At 37.5% G+C, this 24,049-nt stretch overlaps 3 protein-coding genes across 5 annotated transcripts in view; all 3 read left to right on the forward strand.

Annotated features, from left to right (window-relative positions):
- The window catches only part of sbr (nuclear RNA export factor small bristles), a 99,516-nt gene that overhangs the window by 13,969 nt on the left and 61,498 nt on the right, over positions 1-24,049 (forward strand). The window lies entirely within an intron of this gene.
- On the forward strand, positions 738-20,142 carry LOC141399883 (putative sodium-dependent multivitamin transporter). 2 transcript variants are annotated; one of them, XM_073979231.1, is made up of 3 exons: positions 738-779; positions 1,283-1,525; positions 17,951-20,142. In XM_073979231.1, the coding sequence occupies exon 3, from the start codon at positions 18,100-18,102 to the stop codon at positions 20,104-20,106; it is 2,007 nt and encodes a 668-aa protein (XP_073835332.1). In that variant the 5' UTR covers positions 738-779; positions 1,283-1,525; positions 17,951-18,099; the 3' UTR covers positions 20,107-20,142. The 2 variants fall into 2 exon arrangements, with proteins under 2 accessions (XP_073835332.1, XP_073835331.1); XM_073979230.1 differs by lacking the exon at positions 738-779 and having other exon boundaries at positions 918-1,525.
- On the forward strand, positions 20,963-22,902 carry LOC141396468 (putative sodium-dependent multivitamin transporter). The gene has a single exon (XM_073971951.1). It carries the CDS (start codon positions 20,995-20,997, stop codon positions 22,864-22,866), a length of 1,872 nt encoding a protein of 623 aa, XP_073828052.1. The 5' UTR covers positions 20,963-20,994; the 3' UTR covers positions 22,867-22,902.

Below are 24,049 nucleotides of genomic sequence, written 5' to 3' on the forward strand. Positions count from 1 at the left end.
TTCCAAATTTTCTTCTCTTTCTTTTCTCTTTTCTGTTACTACCGATACAACTTTACCTGTAGGGCTTACAACCACAACGACTGAATCAAAGTTGTACCATGGTTCTCTCTTCATTCTCAATAATATCTATTTGTTTTTAATGCACTGTTGGGTAGAAATGCTCGGCCTCATACACAAAAGTGTAAAAAATGCATGAGTCTCGCAATTTGCCCACCGTTGTTTTAATGTCTATCTATCCTCTGGCGGCATGGGTTTCAAGTGAAATTTTTTGTTTTGAAAATTTATATTTTGCTTACTTTATTAATTCCATTTGTTTATATTTGGTTTAGAATGTTGGGTATGGATTTTTTACGACTAAAAATACCCTACAATGAGCAGAAGTTTGTAAAAATTAGCTCAAGGTCTCAGTAGCCAATGCTAATAATTACTTAAATAATATTTGTAATTATTATTTATAAATATAATTATTAATGAATTAATAAAAATTATGCCGTTGATTATAGAGTTTGATTCGTTATGGAACACACTTTTCACTCAATGAAAGTATTGAAACTTGCATAGCTGTTTTTTATTTTATTTATTTATTTATTTATTGATTTTATTATTATTTTTTTTTTTTTTGTTAAGTTTGTTAAGCTATTTGTAAGTCGTTGTAAGCTACCTACCTGTTCTCTTACCAATATTTATAAACACCTTTCATATGCGTTAAGAACATTTGGTAAATCAATTGCGTTGTTATTGTAGTTGGTGTTCTTGTTGTTGTGGTATTTATTGGTATGGTATGTATTTGCATTCAAGTTCTGTTAATGATAATCTCTTCTTTTGTTTTGCCACCATTAAAGTGCTTTTTTTGTTATTATCTCTCAATATTAACAATGTTGTTAATTATTGTCATAATCAAAATAATACCCCGACATGGTTTTGTTGCATTTAGCTATTGTAGGTGGTGGCATAAGCAACAACACCTTTTTGGGAGTGTGAAGAATAAATAATTTGATACTTTTTTCTGATTTTGGCCGTAAATCGTGGTAACATTGTGTAAAACCATTTAAACTTGAAACTATTTAAAATTAGTCTACAAAACAGATTGTAAATCTTGTTATCGTTCAAAACATTTTTTTAATGTAATAACAATCAATCAAACAAACAATATTTATTCGTCACATCTTTCTAATCTACGTTTGGAGAGCGAGAGCGTGAATACGAACGAGGATCATAAACTTATATTTTACAACCGTCTAAACTATTTGTGACAATTGTATAATCAATTATTATTATTAAGCATTGTGAAGTGTTTGAATCGATGGTTGGTTGATTTGTTGCTGCCTGGACTGGATGACTGGCTGGCTGGCTGGCTGTGTTGATTTCTATTTTACCTACCTGTCGATTGTGAAGATAAAAGAGCAAATATCTCATTTCTGAGAGCATTTTTTTTTGGTTTTGCAATTTTGAAGGCAAAGAAAAATTGTTAACCAAATATCGCCGCCACCACAATCATTCATTTAACAAACGTTTAACTAATAAGGTGATTAACTATGGAGATTAAAAAACAAAAACTATAAGAAAAAACCGAACAAAATTTCTATTTTGAAAATAGTAAATATCAAAGAAAATAAATTAAAAAAAAAAATTATAAAAAAATTAGTTAATTATGATTTTGAGGAGAAGAAAAAAATTCGAATTTTGTAAATTTAAAAATATGAAAAAAGATATTTGACAATTTGAAATAAGAAAAAATGGACTAAAAAATGTTCTAAGATGAGAACAATAATGAACATTATTTGAAATATTTAACTGCTCCGCATTATTATGATTTCATACGGAATGTTCTGTTCCGGCGTCAAAAGCCGGAAAAACATTTCTAAAAATTAAAAAAAAAAAAAAAAAAAACAATTTAAAAATGAAAAAATGGACAAAGAAAAAATGTTTTAAGGATAAGAGAACAATAATGAAAATTAATTGAAATATTTAACTGCTCCACAATATTGTGATTTCAAACGGAATTTCAAACCCGAATTATTATTTAAAGAAATGAAATAAATGTGTCTGGAAGAAATTAAACTTTCGGATATCTTTAAAATACAAAGGGCCATTATTACATGTGTTCTTTTACTATCTGATGGATTTGAAAACGCAAAATAAACCAATTTGGAGGCATAAAAATATAATTTTTACATTGAAAGTTAATTCCAAGAAACTCCTCCTTGAAATTCAATCATCACTTTTAACTTTAAGTTAACCGGAACGCTATAAATCTGTTCGGTAAATCCAAACTATAACAAAAGAATACTTATAATAATGGGGAAAGTGTGAAATGTAAATTAAAGATTGATTTAATAATTGTGATTTGACAAAAATTAGTAAGAAATTGATTAGAATTTGGAGTGAAAAATCAGCGTATTAGTTAAATTTACGACGATTTTCTGATGGATAAGCAGTCGATGAGGCTGAAGGGGTTCATGTTAAAACTCGGAGACCCAAAAATGACTAAAAGTAAGGTCACATTAGGCAAATATTTGATCCAGGGGCCGGCATAAATTTCAATTAATTATTTACCCTCACTTGCTGCGCTTACACACAGTTCCTAGATTGTTGCTTGAAGGTAGTTTCTTTCGAACTTCCTCACAAACTTGAGGTTAGATTTTTTTTAGCTAAAATTCCCTTACGCTGATGGTGATTGAATCTTTATTCGTAATTGACTGCGCTTCGTTATGCTTTTTTATCCATTTCTTCTTTGGCTTTGGCATTTTTGGAGGTTTGTGGTAGCAGTGAATCATTCTTCTTATTGATGGATAATTCACTGCAGCTGAGGAATCAATGTTAATCTTACCAAGTCCTCTGGACACCTTCGTTTCCATTTTTGGCTTCTTTTCTCTCTTCTGATGTCTGCGACTTTGCCGCTTTAGACGAAGGAGTATCTTTTTTTCGAATAAGAGGGTGGGAATTTCGCTTACACACAGTTCCTAGATTGGTGCTTGTAGGTAGTTTTTTTCAAACTACCTCACAAACATGAGGTTAGATTTTACTTACATACTTAGCTGGCCCATTACAGAACATTTGTTCTATAGGCCGAACTAAGAAAAGATCTCCATTTCTCTCTATTTGTTGCTTCGCACTCTGGAATACCGCGCCTTTTCATCTCATCATCCACTTGTTTGCGCCATCTATTCCTTGGCCTGCCAATTCTGCGTGCACCGCCATGCGGTCCGTATTTATACGCCTTTTTAGCTGGTTCATCATCGCTCATTCTTAAGATATGGCCTAGCTAACGCAATCGCTGCATCTCGATACGTTTAACAATATTGATGTCGTTGTATAGCAGATGCAGCTCGTGGTTCATGCGACGTCGATATTCACCGTCAACGTAAATTGGTCCGTAGATCTTGCAAAGAATTTTTCTCTCAAACACAACAAGCACTGCCATGTCTGCATGCGCAAGTACCCAGGCTTCGGAGCCATACATCAGCACGGGTAGTATCAGTGTTTTGTAGAGCGTTATTTTTGTTTGACGAGATGTGGCTTTGTTTTTAAACTGCTTACTTAAACCAAAGTAGCATCTGTTGGCCAATACAATTCTTCTTTTTATTTCACAACTGATGTCGTTTGTTGTGTTTACGGAGGTGCCGAGGTAGACGAAGTCTTTTACTACCTCAATATTATAGGAACCAACATCCACAGTCGGTCCGAGCTCAATGGACGCATTGCGCGTCGACACCATCAACTTGGTTTTCTCACCGTTTACCGCCAGACCTACTTTAGCAGATTCTCCTTCGACCTTTATAAAGGTATCAGTTACTTCTTTTACTGATCGGCCCATGATGTCTATATCATCAGCATAAGCAAGTAACATGTGACTATTGGTGTAGATTGTGCCACTTCTTTTGACGTTTGCCTCTCGTATAACCTTTTCTAGCAGGATGTTGAAGAGGTCACACGAAAGGCTGTCTCCTTGTCTTAAACCTCTTTTGGTACCAAACTCTTCGGAGAGGTTCTTTCCTATTTTAACTGAGGACCTGGTGTCAGTTAAAGTCATTTTACAAAGCCGGATGAGCTTTGCGGGGATACCAAATTCAGACATGGCTTGGAATACCTTTGAACGCAGCGGGCTGTCGAAGGCTGCTTTATAATCGACAAAAAGGTGGTAGGTGTCGATCTGCATCTCTTGGGTCTTCTCCAGGATTTGCCGCAGGGTAAATATTTGGTCAATGTTGGACTTGCCAGGTCTAAAGCCGCATTGGTATGGTCCAATTATATCGTTGGCCATAGGCTTTAGTCGTTCGCACAATATCCCCGACACGATCTTGTAGGCAATAGGGAGTAGACTTATGCCCCTATAGTTAGAGCATACAGTCTTATCTCCCTTCTTGTGGACGGGGCACAGAATACTCAGGTTCCATTCGTCGGGTACTCGTTCTTCCTGCCAGATGGTGCTAACTAGCTGATGAATACACCTTATCAGCGTGTCGCCTCCGGTTTTGAACAGCTCGGCTTTTAAGCCATCGGCTCCTGCTGCCTTATTATTCTTCAGCCGATTTATTGCTGTCTTTACCTCATCTTGGCTGGGCGGTATACATTCAATACCATCTTCTGGGATTGGGACTGTGGTATCTTCGTCGTCTTCGCTGCTATTGGATACCAACAGGTTTGAAAAATGTTCTTTCCATATCCTGAGTACACTATCTGTTTCAGTTACCAAATTACTTTGCTGGTCTCTACAGGAGGATGTGCCTGTAACAAAGCCAACGATTTGATGCTTGACTCTTTGGTAGAATTTTCGGACTTCATTCTGGTTCCTGTACATCTCGATTTTTCACACTCCCGCTTTTTCATCTCTCTCTCTTTTCTTGCGGAAAAGACGTTTGTCCTCTCTCCTTTTCTCCCTGTATCTCTCTCGCGCGCTACGCTTTGCTACGGATTGTAAAGTAGCCCTATATGTCGCATTTTTCTCTTCGGTGGCAGCACGACACTCCTGATCATACCATGGATTCCTTGGTGGAGGTCTCTGTATCCAAGTATGGATTTTGCGGCTGTTTGCATGGAGTGGGCAACGCTTTGCCATTGCGCTGATATGTTATCGGGATGAGGAGTGCTTTGATTAAGCAATTGGGCTAGTTGAGTGGAATATGCTGTGGCTATCTGTTGTGATTGCAGCTTAACGATGTCTAACTTTCGTGTTGTGTCTGTTCGTACTTTGTTTGCTACGTTTAAGCGGGTGCGTACCTTTGCTGCAACAAGGTAGTGGTCCGAATCAATGTTTGCGCCTCGGAACGATCGTACATCCAACACGCTCGATGAATGTCTTCCATCTATCACAACATGATCAATTTAGTTTCCTGTTTTCTGATCTGGAGACAGCCAGGTGCCCTTATGAATATCGAGATGATTAAATCTGGTACTGCTAACTACCATGTTTTTTGCAGCTGCAAAGTCTATCAGCCTCATACCATTGTCAGATGTTTCACTGTGGAGGCTGAATTTCCCGACTGTTGGGCCAAAGATATTCTCCTTTCCAATTTTGGCATTAAAATCGCCTAGAATGATTTTAATGTCATAGGCAGGGCAACTGTCATATGTTTCTTCTAAGCGCTCGTAAAATATATCTTTGGTCTGTTCGTCCTTTTCTTCAGTGGGAGCATGAGCGCAAATAAAGCTGATGTTGAAGAATTTAGCTTTTATTCGAATTGCAGCAAGTCTTTTATTCACTGGGGTGAAGCTGGAGACCAGATGTTTTAATCTCCAACCAATTACAAACCCACAACCAAACTCATGCTTTATGTCATGGCAGCTATAATACAGTGCGTCACCTTTAGGTGTTGTTGTGACGCCTTTCCCAATCCATCGTATTTCCTGTATGGCAGTAATATCGGTCTTGTACTTTTCAAGTACGTCTGTCAATGCGAAGACTGCACCTTCTCTATAAAGAGTGCGAACATTCCAGGTGCAGATTTGCAGATCATGGTCCTTAAAACGTTTGCGGGGTTCGTCAACTTTAGAGAGCTTTGTTTTTCTTTTCTTTCGTTTTTTTCATAGTAGGCTGTTTTTTCTAGGGGAGGGTTACTAACCCGACGCCCAAACCCAAGTTTTCAACGTTCTTATGGGTGAACGCGCGGCACATGTTAGCTCACTACCTTTAACGGGTGTTAAAGGCAGTTCCCCAAGTGACACCACGGGGAGGTCAGTGTCCACTTGAGATGAAAGAGGGACCAAGATAAATCCTTGGCTTTGCCATGTTAAAACCGGTCAGGACCGTTGCTTGGTATCTTCCATCCCCTACGTCAGATTAGATTTTAACAGCTAAAATTCCCTTACGCTGATGGAGCTTGAATCTTTATTCGTAATTGACTGCACTTCATTATGCTTTTTTTATCCATTTCTTCTTTGGCTTTGGCATTATTGGAGGTTTGTGGTATCAGTGAATCATCCGTCTTATTGATGGATAATTCACTGGTGTCACTTTCGTCCTCAAGTGCTTTTTGCATGAGAAGCAAAGGATTGCCGGATTTGTCCGGCCCAGCTGGACAAGTCGTTTCAGCAACGTAGCTATGGAATTGGGTCTCAATATCATGACTAAAGGTTGGGATATGGATCACTCTCGTGTCCATGACTTCATCCCCTTTAGCCAGCGATAGATTCCTCCCAATGTACTCTGGTGGATGAGTATCACGCTCTGTCTGTTGAGACTGGCGTTTATTTGGTCGAGTTCCGGAATGTCATCCCTGCCCTCAGCTACAGGCCCTTTCTCTGCAACACCAAAGTTTGAACTGCTGGCGGCAATATTGAGGGGTTCGTTATCAGTGTCCATATTTCTGATGATCAGGGGCAGTGAGGTTGATGCACGTGAAGACCGAGGATGCCTAGGAATCCACACCTACATCAATCGAAGATTTATTTTGGAGGATTTTATTGAAAGTTCGCATATCCATAAGATGATATTGATTAATGAAGGATGAAGGGACTGAGGGTCAACCACGGCATAGACTCCATACCACGGCAAGTCTAAAACACCGATGGGTCGTTTAAACCCCCGGTGTTGGGGTAACTCATTTATGGCATGAAATCACTACCTGATTCTATATGTCGCTCGTCCCAGAGATGCATTGTGGAATAATTTCTTTTCCGGTCTTGGGACCGGCTTTAGCTGAGCTAAAAAGAAGTTTGGACGGCAAGTTGTTAGAAAAGAGAAAATAGGACTTCAAAGAGGACGTTGTCCTCAGTTTTCGGTTTAAAGCTTGAAAAGCTTTTTAAGACTTTTTGAGAATGACTGCTGGGCCATTTTTTAAAAGTGTGAGACAGGCAAGAACTCATTGTCACCGAAAAGAGTGTTGCTTAACATTGAACACTGACATAATAGGTGGTCTATGGTGTCTGTCTCCTCGTCATCTTCGTGGCCTGTATTTTTTCAGAAATAAGAACAAAACCGTAGTCTTCCGGATCATTAAAAGCCCTTGCGCGTTGTTCAGTCTTCTACCAACTTGAATACCAATTTTGAGAAAGATCTGAAAAATATATGGAAAACCTCCAAAAACGTCTTCAATCGAAAGGAAGACCTCCATATTGATATTCTATGGAGAAGCAAGCCTCTACAGGAGTCTTCTCCTGATAAAAGAACATCCAGAGGGATTTTCTACGAAATAGAAGACCTCTGGAGAGATCTTCCATAGAATATAAAACTTCTGCAGAGGTCTCCTATAGAATGAGAAACCTCCATAGGGATCTTCTATAATGTAAAAAGCCCCATACAGAAGTCTTCTGCTGAAAAGAGAACATATGGAGAGGTCTTCTAGGGAGGTCTTCTGCAGGATCCTTCCAGGGGGCATCTATTCTATAGAAGGCCTTTTCAGAGATCTTCTAATCTGTAGAATATTCATGCAGAGGTCTTCAATTCAATATAACTACCCTTCAGGGGGTTTGTATTCTATAGAAGACAACTTCCGAGGTTTTCTATTCTAAAGAAGACCACTTCAGGAGCTCTTCAATAGAAGACTCCTTTAGAGATACTCAATTCTATAGATGTCCCCTTCAGAGATCGTCTATTCTATAGAAGACCCCTTTCGGAGATCTTCCATTCTATAGAAGACACCTTCAGAGGTCGTCTATTCTACAGAAGACCCCTTCGGAAGTATTATATTCTATAGAAGACCGCTTCGAAGGCCTTTTATTCTACAGAAGACCAATTCGGAGGTTTTATATTCTATAGAAGACCCCTTCGGAGGCCTTCTATTCTATAGAAGACCCCTTCGGAGGCCTTCTATTCTACAGAAGACCTCTTCGGAGGTTTTACATTCTATAGAAGACCGCTTCGGAGGACTTCTATTCTATAGAAGACCGCTTCGGAGGCTTTCTATTCTATAGAAGACCCCTTCGGAGGCCTTCTATTCTATAGAAGACCCCATCGGAGTCCTTCTATTCTATAGAAGACCCCTTCGGAGGCCTTCTTTTCTATAGAAGACTAATTCGGAGGCCTTCTATTCTACAGAAGACCTCTTCGGAGGTTTTATATTCTATAGAAGACCTCTTCGGAGGTTTTATATTCTATAGAAGACCGCTTCGGAGGCCTTCTATTCTATAGAAGACCGCTTCGGAGGCCTTCTATTCTCTAGAAGACCCTTTCGGAGGGCTTCTATTTTATAAAAGTCCCCTGCAGAGATCATCTATTCTATAGAAGACAACTCAGTGGTTTTCTATTCTATGGAAGACCGCTTCAGGGGCTTTCTCTTCAATAGAAGACCCCCTTAGACATTTTCAATTCTATGGAAGACCTATTCAGAAATCGTCTATTCTATGGACGTCCCCTTTCAGAGATCTTCTATTCTATAGAAGACCCCTTCAGAGGTCGTCTATTCTATTGAAGTCCCCTTCAGAGGTATTTTATTCTGCAGAAGACCGCTTCGGAGGTCTTATAATCTATAGAAGACCGCTTCAGAGGCCTTTTATTATACAGATGACCTCTTCGGATGTCTTATATTCTATAGAATATCATTTCGGAGGCCTTCTATTCTATAAAAGTCATATTTATGGGTCCCCTATTCCATATAAGACACCTCCTGGGGACTTCTATTCTATAGAAGACCCTTCCAAAGGTCTACTATTCTACAAAAGGCTCCTCAGGAAATCTTCTGTTCTATAGAAAATGCCTATAATTGTCGTCTATTCTATAGAAGACGGTATATATATGATATACCTCAGCGAAATAATAGCTTTAGACCCCAAACATGTTTGTACGAAATCCGTTTCAGACAATTTGTAGTCGATTTAGTCATTCCCGTTCGTTTGTCTGCTTGGCTGGCTGGTTGGAGCGCACGAAGTTGTGGCATATTGGTCCACTCCCGCGATAACTCTCGAAGAGAGTAACCGATTTGTTCCATAATTTGCATATCGTAACATTTCTAGATCAGGTTCAGGTTTAAGAACTACTCTCGAATCATTTTGATTTTTTACAACAGTTTATCCTCTGGCCTCCTTTACGACAATACAAGTTTTTTCAGGGGCAAGTCGATACATCCTGAGAAAATGGTCCGAAAACTGTAAAAAAACCCTGACGACCACTATGTGCTGTGACTGGAACGCACGACAACCATGATACTTCGTTGGTTCAAACTTTGCATATGTTTGTTTGTAAGTTTGAAGATGATGCTTCTCTGTCCACTCCTTCAGGTACCTCCCCCCACAAAAGTTCAAAAATATTCACTAAAATGGTACTCGCAATATTCTCTTGAACGGAGCAACCGATTCGGTCGAAACTTTGGATATCGTAATAGTAGCTGTGTTCCTTAACTTACCTGAGGTTACCATTTTTTACATTTGTTACCATTTTTAACCTGCAAAGCGTTCCATAACCCCAAAAAATGGTAAAACTTGCAGCAATTTTTAAGAGAGTGAGAGAATAGAGAGTGCACAAATGCCTCTTTCTTCTACCACAGGCTACCAGACAAATTTCTGAAGGTAAAAAATTGTAAAACTGATTTTTCGACATTTGTTTGACGATTATTTCACAATGAAGAAAAAATGAACGAAGAAGAAGGCGAACGCTGACAAAACAAAATTAAAAACTGTGAAATAAAAAAGAAAATGGAATTTGTATGTTTCTTTTTGACATTGCTACCAGATCTACCATTTGTTCGTTCCTTTACTTTTCTTGTAAAAATGTTCATGAGAGAGCAATTATGAGCAATTTTGACAGTTTTCTCTTTTACCACTTTTACCATTAAAAAAGTAAAGGAACAAAGTTAGTGTGTCTAAACATAGTTTAAGTTCGAAAACGGGTCATATCGGTTCACTCCTTCGGGTACCTCCCGCAAAAGTTAAACATTTTTATTTTAGTGCAGTTAGGGCGGGTCTTTGGATTTTTTTACCGAAGATAGGGGAAGTTCTACACCCGTTTTCGCTTTAGGTCTCCGAACAGAAGTACTCGTAAGCCCTCAACAAATTGATACAATATTGGCTCCAATTTGGGTATACAATTTATTTGGTCAAAGTTGTTCTTTTTATGAATTTCTCGCAATTCGACCCACATTACTTCATTTTAGGAGGTTCAGTTAAATGGAATGGAAATATTCTGTATCCAATTTCACTTTAGTCTCCAAACAAAAGTAATCTGTAGACCCTCAAATCGACAAAATATTGGTTCCAATTTGGGTATACAATTAATTTGGTCAATTTTGTTATTTTTGTGAATTTCTCGCAATTTGACGCAGTCTACTTCATATTAGGAGGTTGAGGTATTAGGGTTAATGGTAGAATATTTTACAGCAAATTTCACCAGGGATCAAGTAAAATGTTTAGGTCTATTTTATACCAAAATGGGTATATTTTTTGGTCGATTTTGCATTATATCCCCTTCGGTACCAATTTCAATGGGCGAAATGTTTTACATAGAACTTCGAAATGTTTTACATAGGTCTCCGAACAGCAGAAATCTCATAATTGGATATAGAAACCAATTTCTTAATTATTTTCGAGTTTCCACCAACTTAAAACGTTTAAATACAAATCTTCATATTTTGATGTTGACCAAAATATTTTAAAGGTTATAGGCATATATTTTGCTCCAGTTCAATCCGGAAGTGTCTAACGTAAACAACACAATCCATTCATTTATGGTACACTTATCGCAACACATGCCAAAAATCTATGGTGCATTATACTGTGTGGTAATAATAACAAAGCAAATTATCGAAAATTGGAACACGTGAAGATCAAAAGTCGAAACTTGTTTTCTAAACATTTTTTATTTGTTTTGAATAGGTCTTTAAAACAAGATAAATGCTAACACATGGCTGATTTCTGGTGAAAATATTCAAAGGCACTTATTATCCTCAAATATTATTGTGGATTTTCCAAAACTGTTATAAAAAGCATTATAATAAGTTTTTCCCAAAACATTTCATTTTCAATATCATCCATCGATGGTAATAACTTGATTTAATTACCTCCTCATTCAATTATAACAAATTGTGTTTGTATGTTAATCTTATCGGGTGGAATAAAAGTACTAATTATTGAAACGAGCATGTACGATTATTAATCTGAAGAAGTATAGTCACAATAATGTGGAGCAAAAAAAAATCCTGTATCACAAACAATGAATGAACAAGTTCAGTAGTACTCGTACTGACCTAATTGCAAAAAAAATCAACAAAAATAATTAAAAAAAGCGAAGGAAATAAATTCATAAAAAAAAATATTAATGGAATTTTGTTCGGTTTTTTATTAATAATATAACATATTTTGCTATATAAATATCAATAATGGTCATGGACTCCTGATAATGATATCGAATCATGATCATTGAATACACTGTGGAAAAAAAGAAAAGAAAAATTGCATTAATCTGATAATGATATCAAATCATGACCCAAAAAAAAAAGAAAATTTACAATATTCTATCAATGGAATTGTAGACCAAAAGATGTCAATAACTCCAATAATATCTTATTTTAGAGGAGTGATATTAAAGGAGAAAATATTCTACATCAAAATTTACTATAAGTCTTTTTCGAAAAGTTAACTGTAAGTCTAATGTATACCAATAAATTAACGTTGTCAAATTGGCTATAAAGAAAAGCCACCTTTTTTGGTTTATTTTCGTAATAAGTCTGAATTGATGCCAATTTCATCCACAGGGCTTTGTGTTAGAGGGTTGAGGTAAAAGGTGGAAGTATTCTACATGTAATTTTACTATAGGTCTCCATGCAAGAGAAAACTGTAGACCTTCAACAAATTCATAAAATATCGGTTTCAATTTCGTTACGGAATTTTTTGGTAGTTTTTTGTACCTTTTCTAAATTTGTGTCGATTTGACCCACAGTACTTCATTTTAAGAGGATGAAGTCAACAGTGAGAATTTTCTACGTCCAAGTTCGCTGTAGGTTTCAGAATAACTGAAGTCTGTAGACCCTCAGCAAATCGATAAAATATTGGTTCAAATTTGGGTATAGAATTATTTTTGGTCAATTTAGAATTATTTCTCAATTTGGGACATTTTTACCCAAAATATTTCATTTTAGGAGGTTTAGGTCAATGGAAGGAATATTCTACATAAAAATTCACTTTAGGGCTCCGAACAAAGGTAGTCTGTAGACCCTCAACAAGCGACAAAATATTGGTTCCAATTTGGGTATATTTTTATTTGGTCATTTTTGCATTTTTTTAAATTGGGTTGATTTTACCCAATTTTTTTATTCTAGGAGGTTAATGTCAATGAAGGGTAAATTCTACACCCGATTTCACTATGGGTCTCCGCACAAAAGAAGTCCGTAGACCCTTAACAAATCAATAAAATATTGGTTCCAATTTGTGTATACAATTTATTGGGTCAATTTTGTTTTTTTTTTTTTATGAATATCTCGCAATTTGACCCACATTACTTCATTTTTGGAGGTTAGGTCAATGGAAGAAATATTCTACATTCAATTTCACTATAGGTCTCCAAACAAGAGAAGTTCGTATACCTTCAACAATTGACTAAAATATTGGTTCCAATTTGGGCCTACAATTTATTTAGTAAACTTTGTTCTTTTTCTGATTTTTTTTGAAATTTTACCCACATTACTTCATTTTAGGAGGTTGAGGTCAATGGAGGAAATATTCTACATTCAATTTCACTATAGGTCTCCGAACAAGAGAAGTTCGTAGACCTTCAAAAATTGACTAAAATATTGGTTCCAATTTGGTTCTACAATTTATTTAGTAAACTTTGTTCTTTTTCTGAATTTTTCGCAATTTGGCCCACATCATTTCATTTTAGGAGGTCGAGGTCAATTGAGGAAATATTCTACATAAAATTTCACTTTGGGTCTCCGATCAAGAGAAGTCCGTAAACCCTAAACAAATCGATAAAATAATGGTTCCAATCTGGGTATAAATTTATTTTGTCATTTTTGCATTTTTTTTTTTTTTTTAATTTGGTAATTTTACTCAAATTTTTTATTCTAGGAGGTTAATGTCAGTAAAGGGTAAATTCTACACCCAAATTCACTATGGGTCTCCACACAAGAGAAGTCCATAGACCCTTAACAAATCGACAAAATATTGGTTCCAATTTGGGTATACAATTTATTGGGTCAATTTTTTTATGAATATCTCGCAATTTGACCCACTTTACTTCATTTTTGGAGGTTTAGGTCAATGAAGGAAATATTCTACATTCAATTTCACTATAGGTCTCCGAACAAGAGAAGTTCGTAGACCTTCAACAATTGACTAAAATATTGGTTCCAATTTGGGTCTACAATTTATTTAGTAAACTTTGTTCTTTTTCCGAATTTTTTGAAATTTGACCCACATTACTTCATTTTAGGAGGTTGAGGTCAATGGAAGAAATATTCTACATAAAATTTCACTTTGGGTCTCTTAACAAGAGAAGTCCGTAAACCCTAAACAAATCGATAAAATAATGGTTCCAATCTGGGTATAAATTTATTTTGTCATTTTTGCATTTTTTTTTTTAATTTGGTAATTTTATCCAAATTTTTTATTCTAGGAGGTTAATGTCAATGAAGTGTAAATTCTACACCCGATTTCACTATAGGTCTCCGAACCAGGGAAGTCCAAAATCAATAAATTAGTGGTTCCAATTTGGGTATAGAATTTATTTGGTCAATTTTGTTGTTGTTTTTTCTGAATTTCTCGTAATTTGACCCACTTTACTTCATTTTAGGAGGTTGAGGTCAATGGAAGAAATATTCTACATAAAATTTCACTTTGGGTCTTCGAACAATAGAAGTCCGTAAAACCTAAACAAATCGATAAAATAATGGTTCCAATTTGGGTATACAATTTATTGGGTCAATTTTGTTTTTTTTTATGAATATCTCGCAATTTGACCCACATTACTTCATTTTTGGAGGTTTAGGTCAATGGAGGAGATATTCTACATTAAATTGCACTATAGGTCTCCGAACAAGAGAAGTCCGTAAACCCTAAACAAATCGATAAAATAATGGTACGGAAAATTTTACATCCGATTTCTCTTTAGGTCTCCGAACAAGGAAAGTCCAAAATCAATAAATTAGTGGTTTCAATTTGGGTATAAAATTTATTTGGTCAATTTTGTTGTTGTTTTTTCTGAATTTCTCGAAATTTGACCCACGTTACTTCATTTTAGGAGGTTTAGGTCAGTGGAAGGAATATTCTACATAAAAATTCACTTTGGGTCTCCGAACAAGAGAAGCCCGTAAACCCTCAACAAATCGATAAAATAATGGTTCCAATTTGGGTATAAATTTATTTGGTCATTTTTGTATTTTTTTTTTTTTTTTAATTTGTGATAATTTTACCCAAATTTTTTATTCTAGAAGGTTAATGTCAATGAAGGGTAAATTCTACACCCGATTCCACTATGGGTCTCCGCACAAGAGAAGTCCGTTGACCCTTAACAAATCGATAAAATATTGGTTCCAATTTGTGTATACAATTTATTGGGTCAATTTTGTTTTTATGAATATCTCGCAATTTGACCCACATTACTTCATTTTTGGAGGTTAGGTCAATGGAAGAAATATTCTACATTCAATTTCACTATAGGTCTCCGAACAAGAGAAGTTCGTAGACCTTCAACAATTGACTAAAATATTGGTTCCAATTTGGGTCTACAATTTATTTAGTAAACTTTGTTCTTTTTCTGAATTTCTCGCAATTTGACCCACATTTCTTCATTTTAGGAGGTTGAGGTCAATGGAAGAAATATTCTACATAAAAATTCACTTTGGGTCTCCGAACAAGAGAAGTCCGTAAACCCTAAACAAATCGATAAAATAATGGTTCCAATTTGGGTATAAATTTATTTGGTCATTTTTGCATTTTTTTTTTTTTTTTAATTTCTGATAATTTTACCCAAATTTTTTATTCTAGAAGGTTAATGTCAATGAAGGGTAAATTCTACACCCGATTCCACTATGGGTCTCCGCACAAGAGAAGTCCGTAGACCCTTAACAAATCGATAAAATATTGGTTCCAATTTGTGTATACAATTTATTGGGTCAATTTTGTTTTTTATGAATATCTCGCAATTTGACCCACATTACTTTATTTTTGAAGGTTTAGGTCAATGGAGGAAATATTCTACATTCAATTTCACTATAGGTCTCCGAACAAGAGAAGTTCGTAGACCTTCAACAATTGACTAAAATATTGGTTCCAATTTGGGTCTACAATTTATTTAAACTTAAACTGTTCTTTTTCTGAATTTTTTGAAATTTGACCCACATTATATCATTTTAGGAGATTGAGGTCAATGGAAGAAATATTCTAAATAAAATTTCACTTTGGGTCTCCGAACAAGAGAAGTTCGTAAACCCTAAACAAATCGATAAAATAATGGTTCCAATTTCTCCCAATTTTGAAGTTTATACCAAGACTGTAATTGGTACCAGTTTTACACCAAAATACTTCACGTTAGCGGTTGGAGCCCAATGAAGAATATGTTATCTATCAAATTTCACCATGGGTCACCGAACAAAAGAAGCGGTATCAAATTTAACTTCAATACGTTTTTGGTCAATTTTGTACATTTTTCTTATTTGTGATAATTTGGCAGACAATACTTCACTTTAGTGACTTGATGTCAATGGAAGAAATGTTCTGTGACAAATTTCACTATGAGTCCCCAAACAAACGAAATCTGTACTTTTAATATATAGGCCTAACCATCATTACCAATTTGGGGATATCCTATACACAAGAGAAGTCCGTAAACCCTAAACAAATCGATAAAATATTGGTTCCAATTTGGGTATAAATTTATTTGGTCAATTTTGTTTTTTTTATGAATATCTCGCAATTTGGCCCACATTACTTCATTTTTGGAGGTTTAGGCCAATGGAGGAAATATTCTACATTCAATTTCACTATAGGTATCCGAACAAGAGAAGTTCGTAGACCTTCAGCAATTGACTAAAAAATTGGTTCCAATTTGGGTCTACAATTTATTTAGTAAACTTTGTTATTTTTCTTTTTTTTTTTTTTTTTTGTTAAATTTGACCCACATTACTTCATTTTAGGAGGTTTAGGTCAATGGAGGAAATATTCTACATAAAATTTTACTTTGGGTATCCGAACAAGAGAAATCCGTAAACCCTAAACAAATCGATAAAATATTGGTTCAAATTTGTGTATACAATTTATTTGGGTCAATTTTGTTTTTTATGAATATCTCGCAATTTGACCCACATTACTTCAATTTGGAGGTGTAGGTCAATGGAGGAAATAATCTACATTCAATTTCACTATAGGTCTCCGAACAAGAGAAGTTCGTAGACCTTCAACAATTGACTAAAATATTGGTTCCAATTTGGGTCTACAATTTATTAAGTAAACTTTGTTCTTTTTCTGAATTTTTTGAAATTTGACCCACATTACTTCATTTTAGGAGGTTCAAGTTAATGGAAGAAATATTCTACATAAAATTTCACTTTGGGTCTCCGAACAAGAGAAGTCCGTAAACCCTAAACAAATCGATAAAATAATGGTTCCAACTTGTGCATACAATTTATTGGGCCAATTTAGTTTTTTTTTTATGAATATCTCGCAATTTGACCCACATTACTTTATTTTTGAAGGTTTAGGTCAATGGAGGAAATATTCTACATTCAATTTCACTATAGGTCTCCGAACAAGAGAAGTTCGTAGACCTTCAACAATCGACTAAAATATTGTAAAATATTGTACATTTTTCTTATTTGTGATAATTTGGCAGACAATACTTCACTTTAGTGACTTGATGTCAATGGAAGAAATGTTCTGTGAAAAATTTCACTATGAGTCCCCAAACCAACGAAATCTGTACTGTTAATATAAAGGCCTAACCATCGTTACCAATTTGGGGATATCCGTCATTTTTTTTGTCGTTTTCCGATTTCGTGTGGATTTCTTGCAAAAACTGTGATGTCGGAGGGTTGGAGTCAGTGGTCGATATAGTTTACATCAAATCATTATCGGCCTCCAAAGCAACGAAATCCGTTAGTCCAAGAAGAACCACACGAACCACAAGAACATTGGTGCCAATTCGGGTACACATTTTTGGTCGATTTTGTATTTTTTCCGAATTGGAGTCAATTTGGAAGAATATGTCATGTTATATGGTTGAAAATCTTCTACAGCGAATTTTTTATGGGCCTCAGAATAAGTGAAGATTTTGGACTAAAATATCAATTTCAAATAATTTTTGATCGATTTTTGATTTGACAGGCTTTTGATACCTCACATTAGAGTCCTGAGTCCAAAGGAGGAAATGTTCCCCAAAACATTCAACACGGGTCTCCTAACGAGAAAAATCTTTACGTTTCATATACACCATTCAAATATTAAATCAAACCTATTTTTGAGGTTTTTTTTTAACAGAATGTTATACTTTTTTCCACAGTGTATAGCTTCCCCCGTTTTATATAGCAAAATAGGCAATCAAATCTCAAAGAAACTTGTAATAAAAAAATATTGATTTTCCACCCAACAGAATCAACAGCAACAATGACCCTCTGAGATCGAGTAAACCAACCCGAAAAAGAAGAATCACAAGAATCCTCATCATTGTATTAAAGGAGAACTCCAAATAGTATTCTACATCCCCCCCTCGACCCGCTGTAAAAAAACCCACCTTCCAAAATGGCCCAATTTGGAGCATGGGATTATACAATCCTCGCCATTGTCCTCTTAGTATCCGCTGCCATTGGTGTCTATTATCGCTTCACCGGCGGTAAGCAGAAAACCACAAGAGAATATCTTCTAGCAGATCGCTCCATGTCTGTGATACCGGTAGCCTTTAGTTTAATGGCAAGTTTTATGTCCGCCGTAACTCTCCTCGGTGTATCGGCTGAGAATTATCAATATGGCACGCAGTTTGTGCTTATCAATGTCTCGTACATTATTGGAACACCCATTGCTGCATATTTGATATTACCCGTATTCTATCGCTTGAAAACTGCCAGTGTCTATGAATATTTGGAGCTGAGATTTGGTTATGCTGCCCGTCTTTGTGCCTCATTGGCCTTCTCAGTGCAAATGATCCTCTACATGGGCATTGTTTTATATGCACCAGCCTTGGCCTTGGAAGCTGTGACAGGATTGAACCTGGTATTCTCAATTATCATTGTGGGTGTGGTGTGTACCTTCTATGCAACAGTGGGCGGCATGAAGGCGGTCTTGGTAACGGATATTTTCCAATCTCTGTTGATGTTTGCCTCCATTTTTGCCATCATCATATGTGCTGGAATCAAGGCAGAGGGTCTGGAAGATATATGGAACACCGCAAAGGAGGGAGGACGTTTGGAGTTCTTTAATTTCAGCGTTGATCCCACAACAAGGCACACCTTTATTACACAAATTATTGGTGGCTTGGCAACATATTTGGCCATTTATGGTGTCAATCAAACCCAGGTGCAACGTTTACTTTCCGTGCGTACCCTCAAGGAATCCGGCTATGCTCTATGGTGGAGTTTACCCATTTTAATATTGCTCAGTGTCACCACCTGTTTTTCGGGATTGTGCATGTATTACTATTACAAAACCTGTGATCCTTTGCTGGAGGGCAGAATTACCTCACGAGATCAATTGATGCCCTTGTTTGTGGTTGACACGATGGGTCACATACCAGGTATATCGGGTCTATTTGTATCTGGCATGTTTTCGGCCAGTTTGTCCACAATTTCCTCGGCAATTTCTTCATTGGCAGCTGTCACCCTGGAGGATTATATCAAGCCATTGGTTAGCTATCGTAAAAAGGAAGAATTATCGGATGCCAAGACCACGTTCTATTCCAAGGTGTTGTCCATTGTTTATGGTGGTGTGTGTTTGGGTTTGGCCTTTTTGGCTGGCTCAATGGGTGGCCTACTACAAGCTGCCTTATCCATTTTTGGTATTATTGGTGGTCCCCTACTGGGACTCTTTACCTTGGGCATGTATTTCCCAAAGGCCAATCAAAAGGGAGCATTGGTTGGTTTGGGCCTGAGCTTGGCATTTTCATTTTGGATTGGTTTTGGACAACCCCGGCCACCCATACCCAGTTTATCGTTGGAAACAGATGGTTGTCCTGCCACACCAACCACCACCAGTCACATAAGTGAAATATTCAACACATTGAATCGGGAATCAGACACCCCCAAAGAAGATTCGGATTATTTCTATCTTTATCGCATTTCTTATATGTGGTATGCCGTTTGCGGTTTCCTGATATCCGTAATTGTTGGCTGGTTAGCTTCCTGGATAATTGAAAAACTCAAATGGGATAACAACGATCAAATTTATACCGATAACACCAGAACCCTAATCAAATATGATCTCTTTTCACCACCCATTGCCAAGAGGATAAGACAAAAGCAAATGCCTTTGGTGGTGGTAACGGCAAGTTCAGAAATTGGTGGCAGTTCTTCGAGGACACCAAGTTTTGTGGAAGAAGAACCGGCTAACCTAACAAAGACTCATACCCGTTCCACGGAATTAAATGACATTGAGGCCGAGCCAGTTACAAAAAGAGAGCAGGAACCAGCAAGTCGCAAGAGTTCCACCAGCAGTGGTAAAGGTAGCATGGATGCCATACCAGAAGAACAAGAACAACAATCGCCAGAAGTGAATGGTTCTATTAAAAATACAGTTAATGATTTAAAGGAAACTTGAATAAATGTGAAAATGTTTTTAGGTTATAAGTTTAAATTTATTGTTTTCATTATTTTAATTTTGGATAATTTTGTATTGTAGATGCTATTTGGACAAGGGAGACTTGCTCGGTACAGATAAAATCTTTGGATATACGTACTAGTGTTTTGGAATGTTTTTCCTGATACAAAATGGCCAAAAGTATTTATATCTATAAAAGTCTTTCGTGATGAGTGACTGAATGCTGGCTGATCAGTAACGCCTAGCATTGAAAACGGTCGAATACTGGACCTTGAAAAATATCATGAGTGGGCGAAGATGTTAGAAAAAGTTTAAATTTGAGAAATTCGTTTCAAAAGGATCCAACAAATATCTATATAATTCAGTTAAATTACATCCTCGAACCCTTTATCAAGCTAAAGTTCCGCAAGTTCATCTCAAGCAAGCGTAGTTAGCATGAGAGATAATTAGCCGTTGAACAATTTCATAGCCTCAAACTAGTCTGTCTGCTGTTGTTAATGTACCTATTCAGTTATGTGTTTTCTCGAACAATTGTGTCAATTGACACCCTTATCGCCATACCCTCACCCTCCGGACTATGGCTGATGAGCTTCCATGAGCTGGTCTGGAGGTTAGGGTTCTGTCTGGCAAGTATTGTCAGAATCCTTGTTGGGTCCACCGCAGGCGGCGGTACCCACGCCGACAATACCTTTCTTCTGGGAATCTCGTCTACACCCACAGCCGCCAATTGGCAGCCCTCCCAGAGTTCACCAAGGCCGTCTATTGTGTTAACAAAGAGGTTTAAGGATTCCTTGTTCTCACAACAGACGATCCTGATGCCTCTGAATGAATAGAAGATATTCTCTTGTGGAGAAAACCACAAGAGAATATCTTCTAGCAGATCGTTCCATGTCTGTTATACCGGTAGCCTTTAGTTTAATGGCAAGTTTTATGTCCGCCGTAACTCTCCTCGGTGTATCGGCTGAGAATTATCAATATGGCACGCAGTTTGTGCTTATCAATGTCTCGTACGTTATTGGAACACCCATTGCTGCATATCTGATATTACCCGTATTCTATCGCTTGAAAACTGCCAGTGTCTATGAATATTTGGAGCTGAGATTTGGTTATGCTGCCCGTCTCTGTGCCTCATTGGCCTTCTCAGTGCAAATGATTCTCTACATGGGCATTGTTTTATATGCCCCAGCCTTGGCCTTGGAAGCTGTGACAGGATTGAACTTGGTATTCTCAATTATCATTGTGGGTGTGGTGTGTACCTTCTATGCAACAGTGGGCGGCATGAAGGCCGTCTTGGTAACAGATATTTTCCAATCTCTATTGATGTTTGCCTCCATTTTTGCCATCATCATATGTGCTGGAATCAAGGCAGAGGGTCTGGAAGAAATATGGAACACCGCAAAGGAGGGAGGACGTTTGGAGTTTTTTAATTTCAGCGTTGATCCCACAACAAGGCACACCTTTATTACACAAATTATTGGTGGCTTGGCAACATATTTGGCCATTTATGGTGTCAATCAAACTCAGGTGCAACGTTTACTTTCCGTGCGTACCCTCAAGGAATCCGGCTATGCTCTATGGTGGAGTTTACCCATTTTAATATTGCTCAGTGTCACCACCTGTTTTTCGGGATTGTGCATGTATTACTATTACAAAACCTGTGATCCTTTGCTGGAGGGCAGAATTACCTCACGAGATCAATTGATGCCCTTGTTTGTGGTTGACACGATGGGTCACATACCAGGTATATCGGGTCTATTTGTATCTGGCATGTTTTCGGCCAGTTTGTCCACAATTTCCTCGGCAATTTCTTCATTGGCAGCTGTCACCCTGGAGGATTATATCAAGCCATTGGTTAGCTATCGTAAAAAGGAAGAATTATCGGATGCCAAGACCACGTTATATTCCAAGGTGTTGTCCATTGTTTATGGTGGTGTGTGTTTGGGTTTGGCATTTTTGGCTGGCTCAATGGGTGGCCTACTACAAGCTGCCTTATCCATTTTTGGTATTATTGGTGGTCCCCTACTGGGACTCTTTACCTTGGGCATGTATTTCCCAAAGGCCAATCAAAAGGGAGCATTGGTTGGTTTGGGCCTGAGCTTGGCATTTTCATTTTGGATTGGTTTTGGACAACCCCGGCCACCCATACCCAGTTTATCGTTGGAAACAGATGGTTGTCCTGCCACACCAACCACCACCAGTCACATAAGTGAAATATTCAACACATTGAATCGGGAATCAGACACCCCCAAAGAAGATTCGGATTATTTCTATCTTTATCGCATTTCTTATATGTGGTATGCCGTTTGCGGTTTCCTGATATCCGTAATTGTTGGCTGGTTAGCTTCCTGGATAATTGAAAAACTCAAATGGGATAACAACGATCAAATTTATACCGATAACACCAGAACCCTAATCAAATATGATCTCTTTTCACCACCCATTGCCAAGAGGATAAGACAAAAGCAAATGCCTTTGGTGGTGGTAACGGCAAGTTCAGAAATTGGTGGCAGTTCTTCGAGGACACCAAGTTTTGTGGAAGAAGAACCGGCTAACCTAACAAAGACTCATACCCGTTCCACGGAATTAAATGACATTGAGGCCGAGCCAGTTACAAAAAGAGAGCAGGAACCAGCAAGTCGCAAGAGTTCCACCAGCAGTGGTAAAGGTAGCATGGATGCCATACCAGAAGAACAAGAACAACAATCGCCAGAAGTGAATGGTTCTATTAAAAATACAGTTAATGATTTAAAGGAAACTTGAATAAATGTGAAAATGTTTTTAGGTTATAAGTTTAAATTTATTGTTTTCATTATTTTAATTTTGGATAATTTTGTATTGTAGATGCTATTTGGACAAGGGAGACTTGCTCGGTACAGATAAAATCTTTGGATATACGTACTAGTGTTTTGGAATGTTTTTCCTGATACAAAATGGCCAAAAGTATTTATATCTATAAAAGTCTTTCGTGATGAGTGACTGAATGCTGGCTGATCAGTAACGCCTAGCATTGAAAACGGTCGAATACTGGACCTTGAAAAATATCATGAGTGGGCGAAGATGTTAGAAAAAGTTTAAATTTGAGAAATTCGTTTCAAAAGGATCCAACAAATATCTATATAATTCAGTTAAATTACATCCTCGAACCCTTTATCAAGCTAAAGTTCCGCAAGTTCATCTCAAGCAAGCGTAGTTAGCATGAGAGATAATTAGCCGTTGAACAATTTCATAGCCTCAAACTAGTCTGTCTGCTGTTGTTAATGTACCTATTCAGTTATGTGTTTTCTCGAACAATTGTGTCAATTGACACCCTTATCGCCATACCCTCACCCTCCGGACTATGGCTGATGAGCTTCCATGAGCTGGTCTGGAGGTTAGGGTTCTGTCTGGCAAGTATTGTCAGAATCCTTGTTGGGTCCACCGCAGGCGGCGGTACCCACGCCGACAATACCTTTCTTCTGGGAATCTCGTCTACACCCACAGCCGCCAATTGGCAGCCCTCCCAGAGTTCACCAAGGCCGTCTATTGTGTTAACAAAGAGGTTTAAGGATTCCTTGTTCTCACAACAGACGATCCTGATGCCTCTGAATGGAGCTGCACTGCCGAATTGTGTGTGCTTGGGAGGCTCCCCTTCGCCAGCAAACACTATCTCACGCAGCTGATTTTCAGTCAGCCGCCAGTGCTTGTCGTTGATCCTGCATTCAGGATCCGCTCTGTCGATGACCGCTACGCGCAATTCATCTGGCACAAGCGGTCTGACAGTCCTTCTATTCCCCGTCCCGCTACTCTTGGGAGGAGAGCTAGGAGTCACCTTGTGACTTAAGTTGGCCTTAGAGGTTGCCTTAGTATTAGTGGACTTCTCGCTCTCGTTCCCTTGGTAACGGACAGAGGAGGTGGATGGCTTGGAGTCCTGTCTCGGGATGGGTCTTTTGGCCTTAGGGTGTGG

Source organism: Musca autumnalis, unplaced genomic scaffold (genome assembly GCF_047663935.1).
Source record: "Musca autumnalis isolate F117 unplaced genomic scaffold, ASM4766393v1 scaffold_3, whole genome shotgun sequence".
Lineage (NCBI taxonomy): Eukaryota > Metazoa > Arthropoda > Insecta > Diptera > Muscidae > Musca > Musca autumnalis.

What these genes read in the sequence shown, in the direction of transcription:
- LOC141399883 (XM_073979231.1), top strand. Translation starts at nt 18,100, where the DNA reads ATGGCCCAATTTGGAGCATGGGATTATACAATCCTCGCCATTGTCCTC.
- LOC141396468 (XM_073971951.1), top strand. Translation starts at nt 20,995, where the DNA reads ATGTCTGTTATACCGGTAGCCTTTAGTTTAATGGCAAGTTTTATGTCC.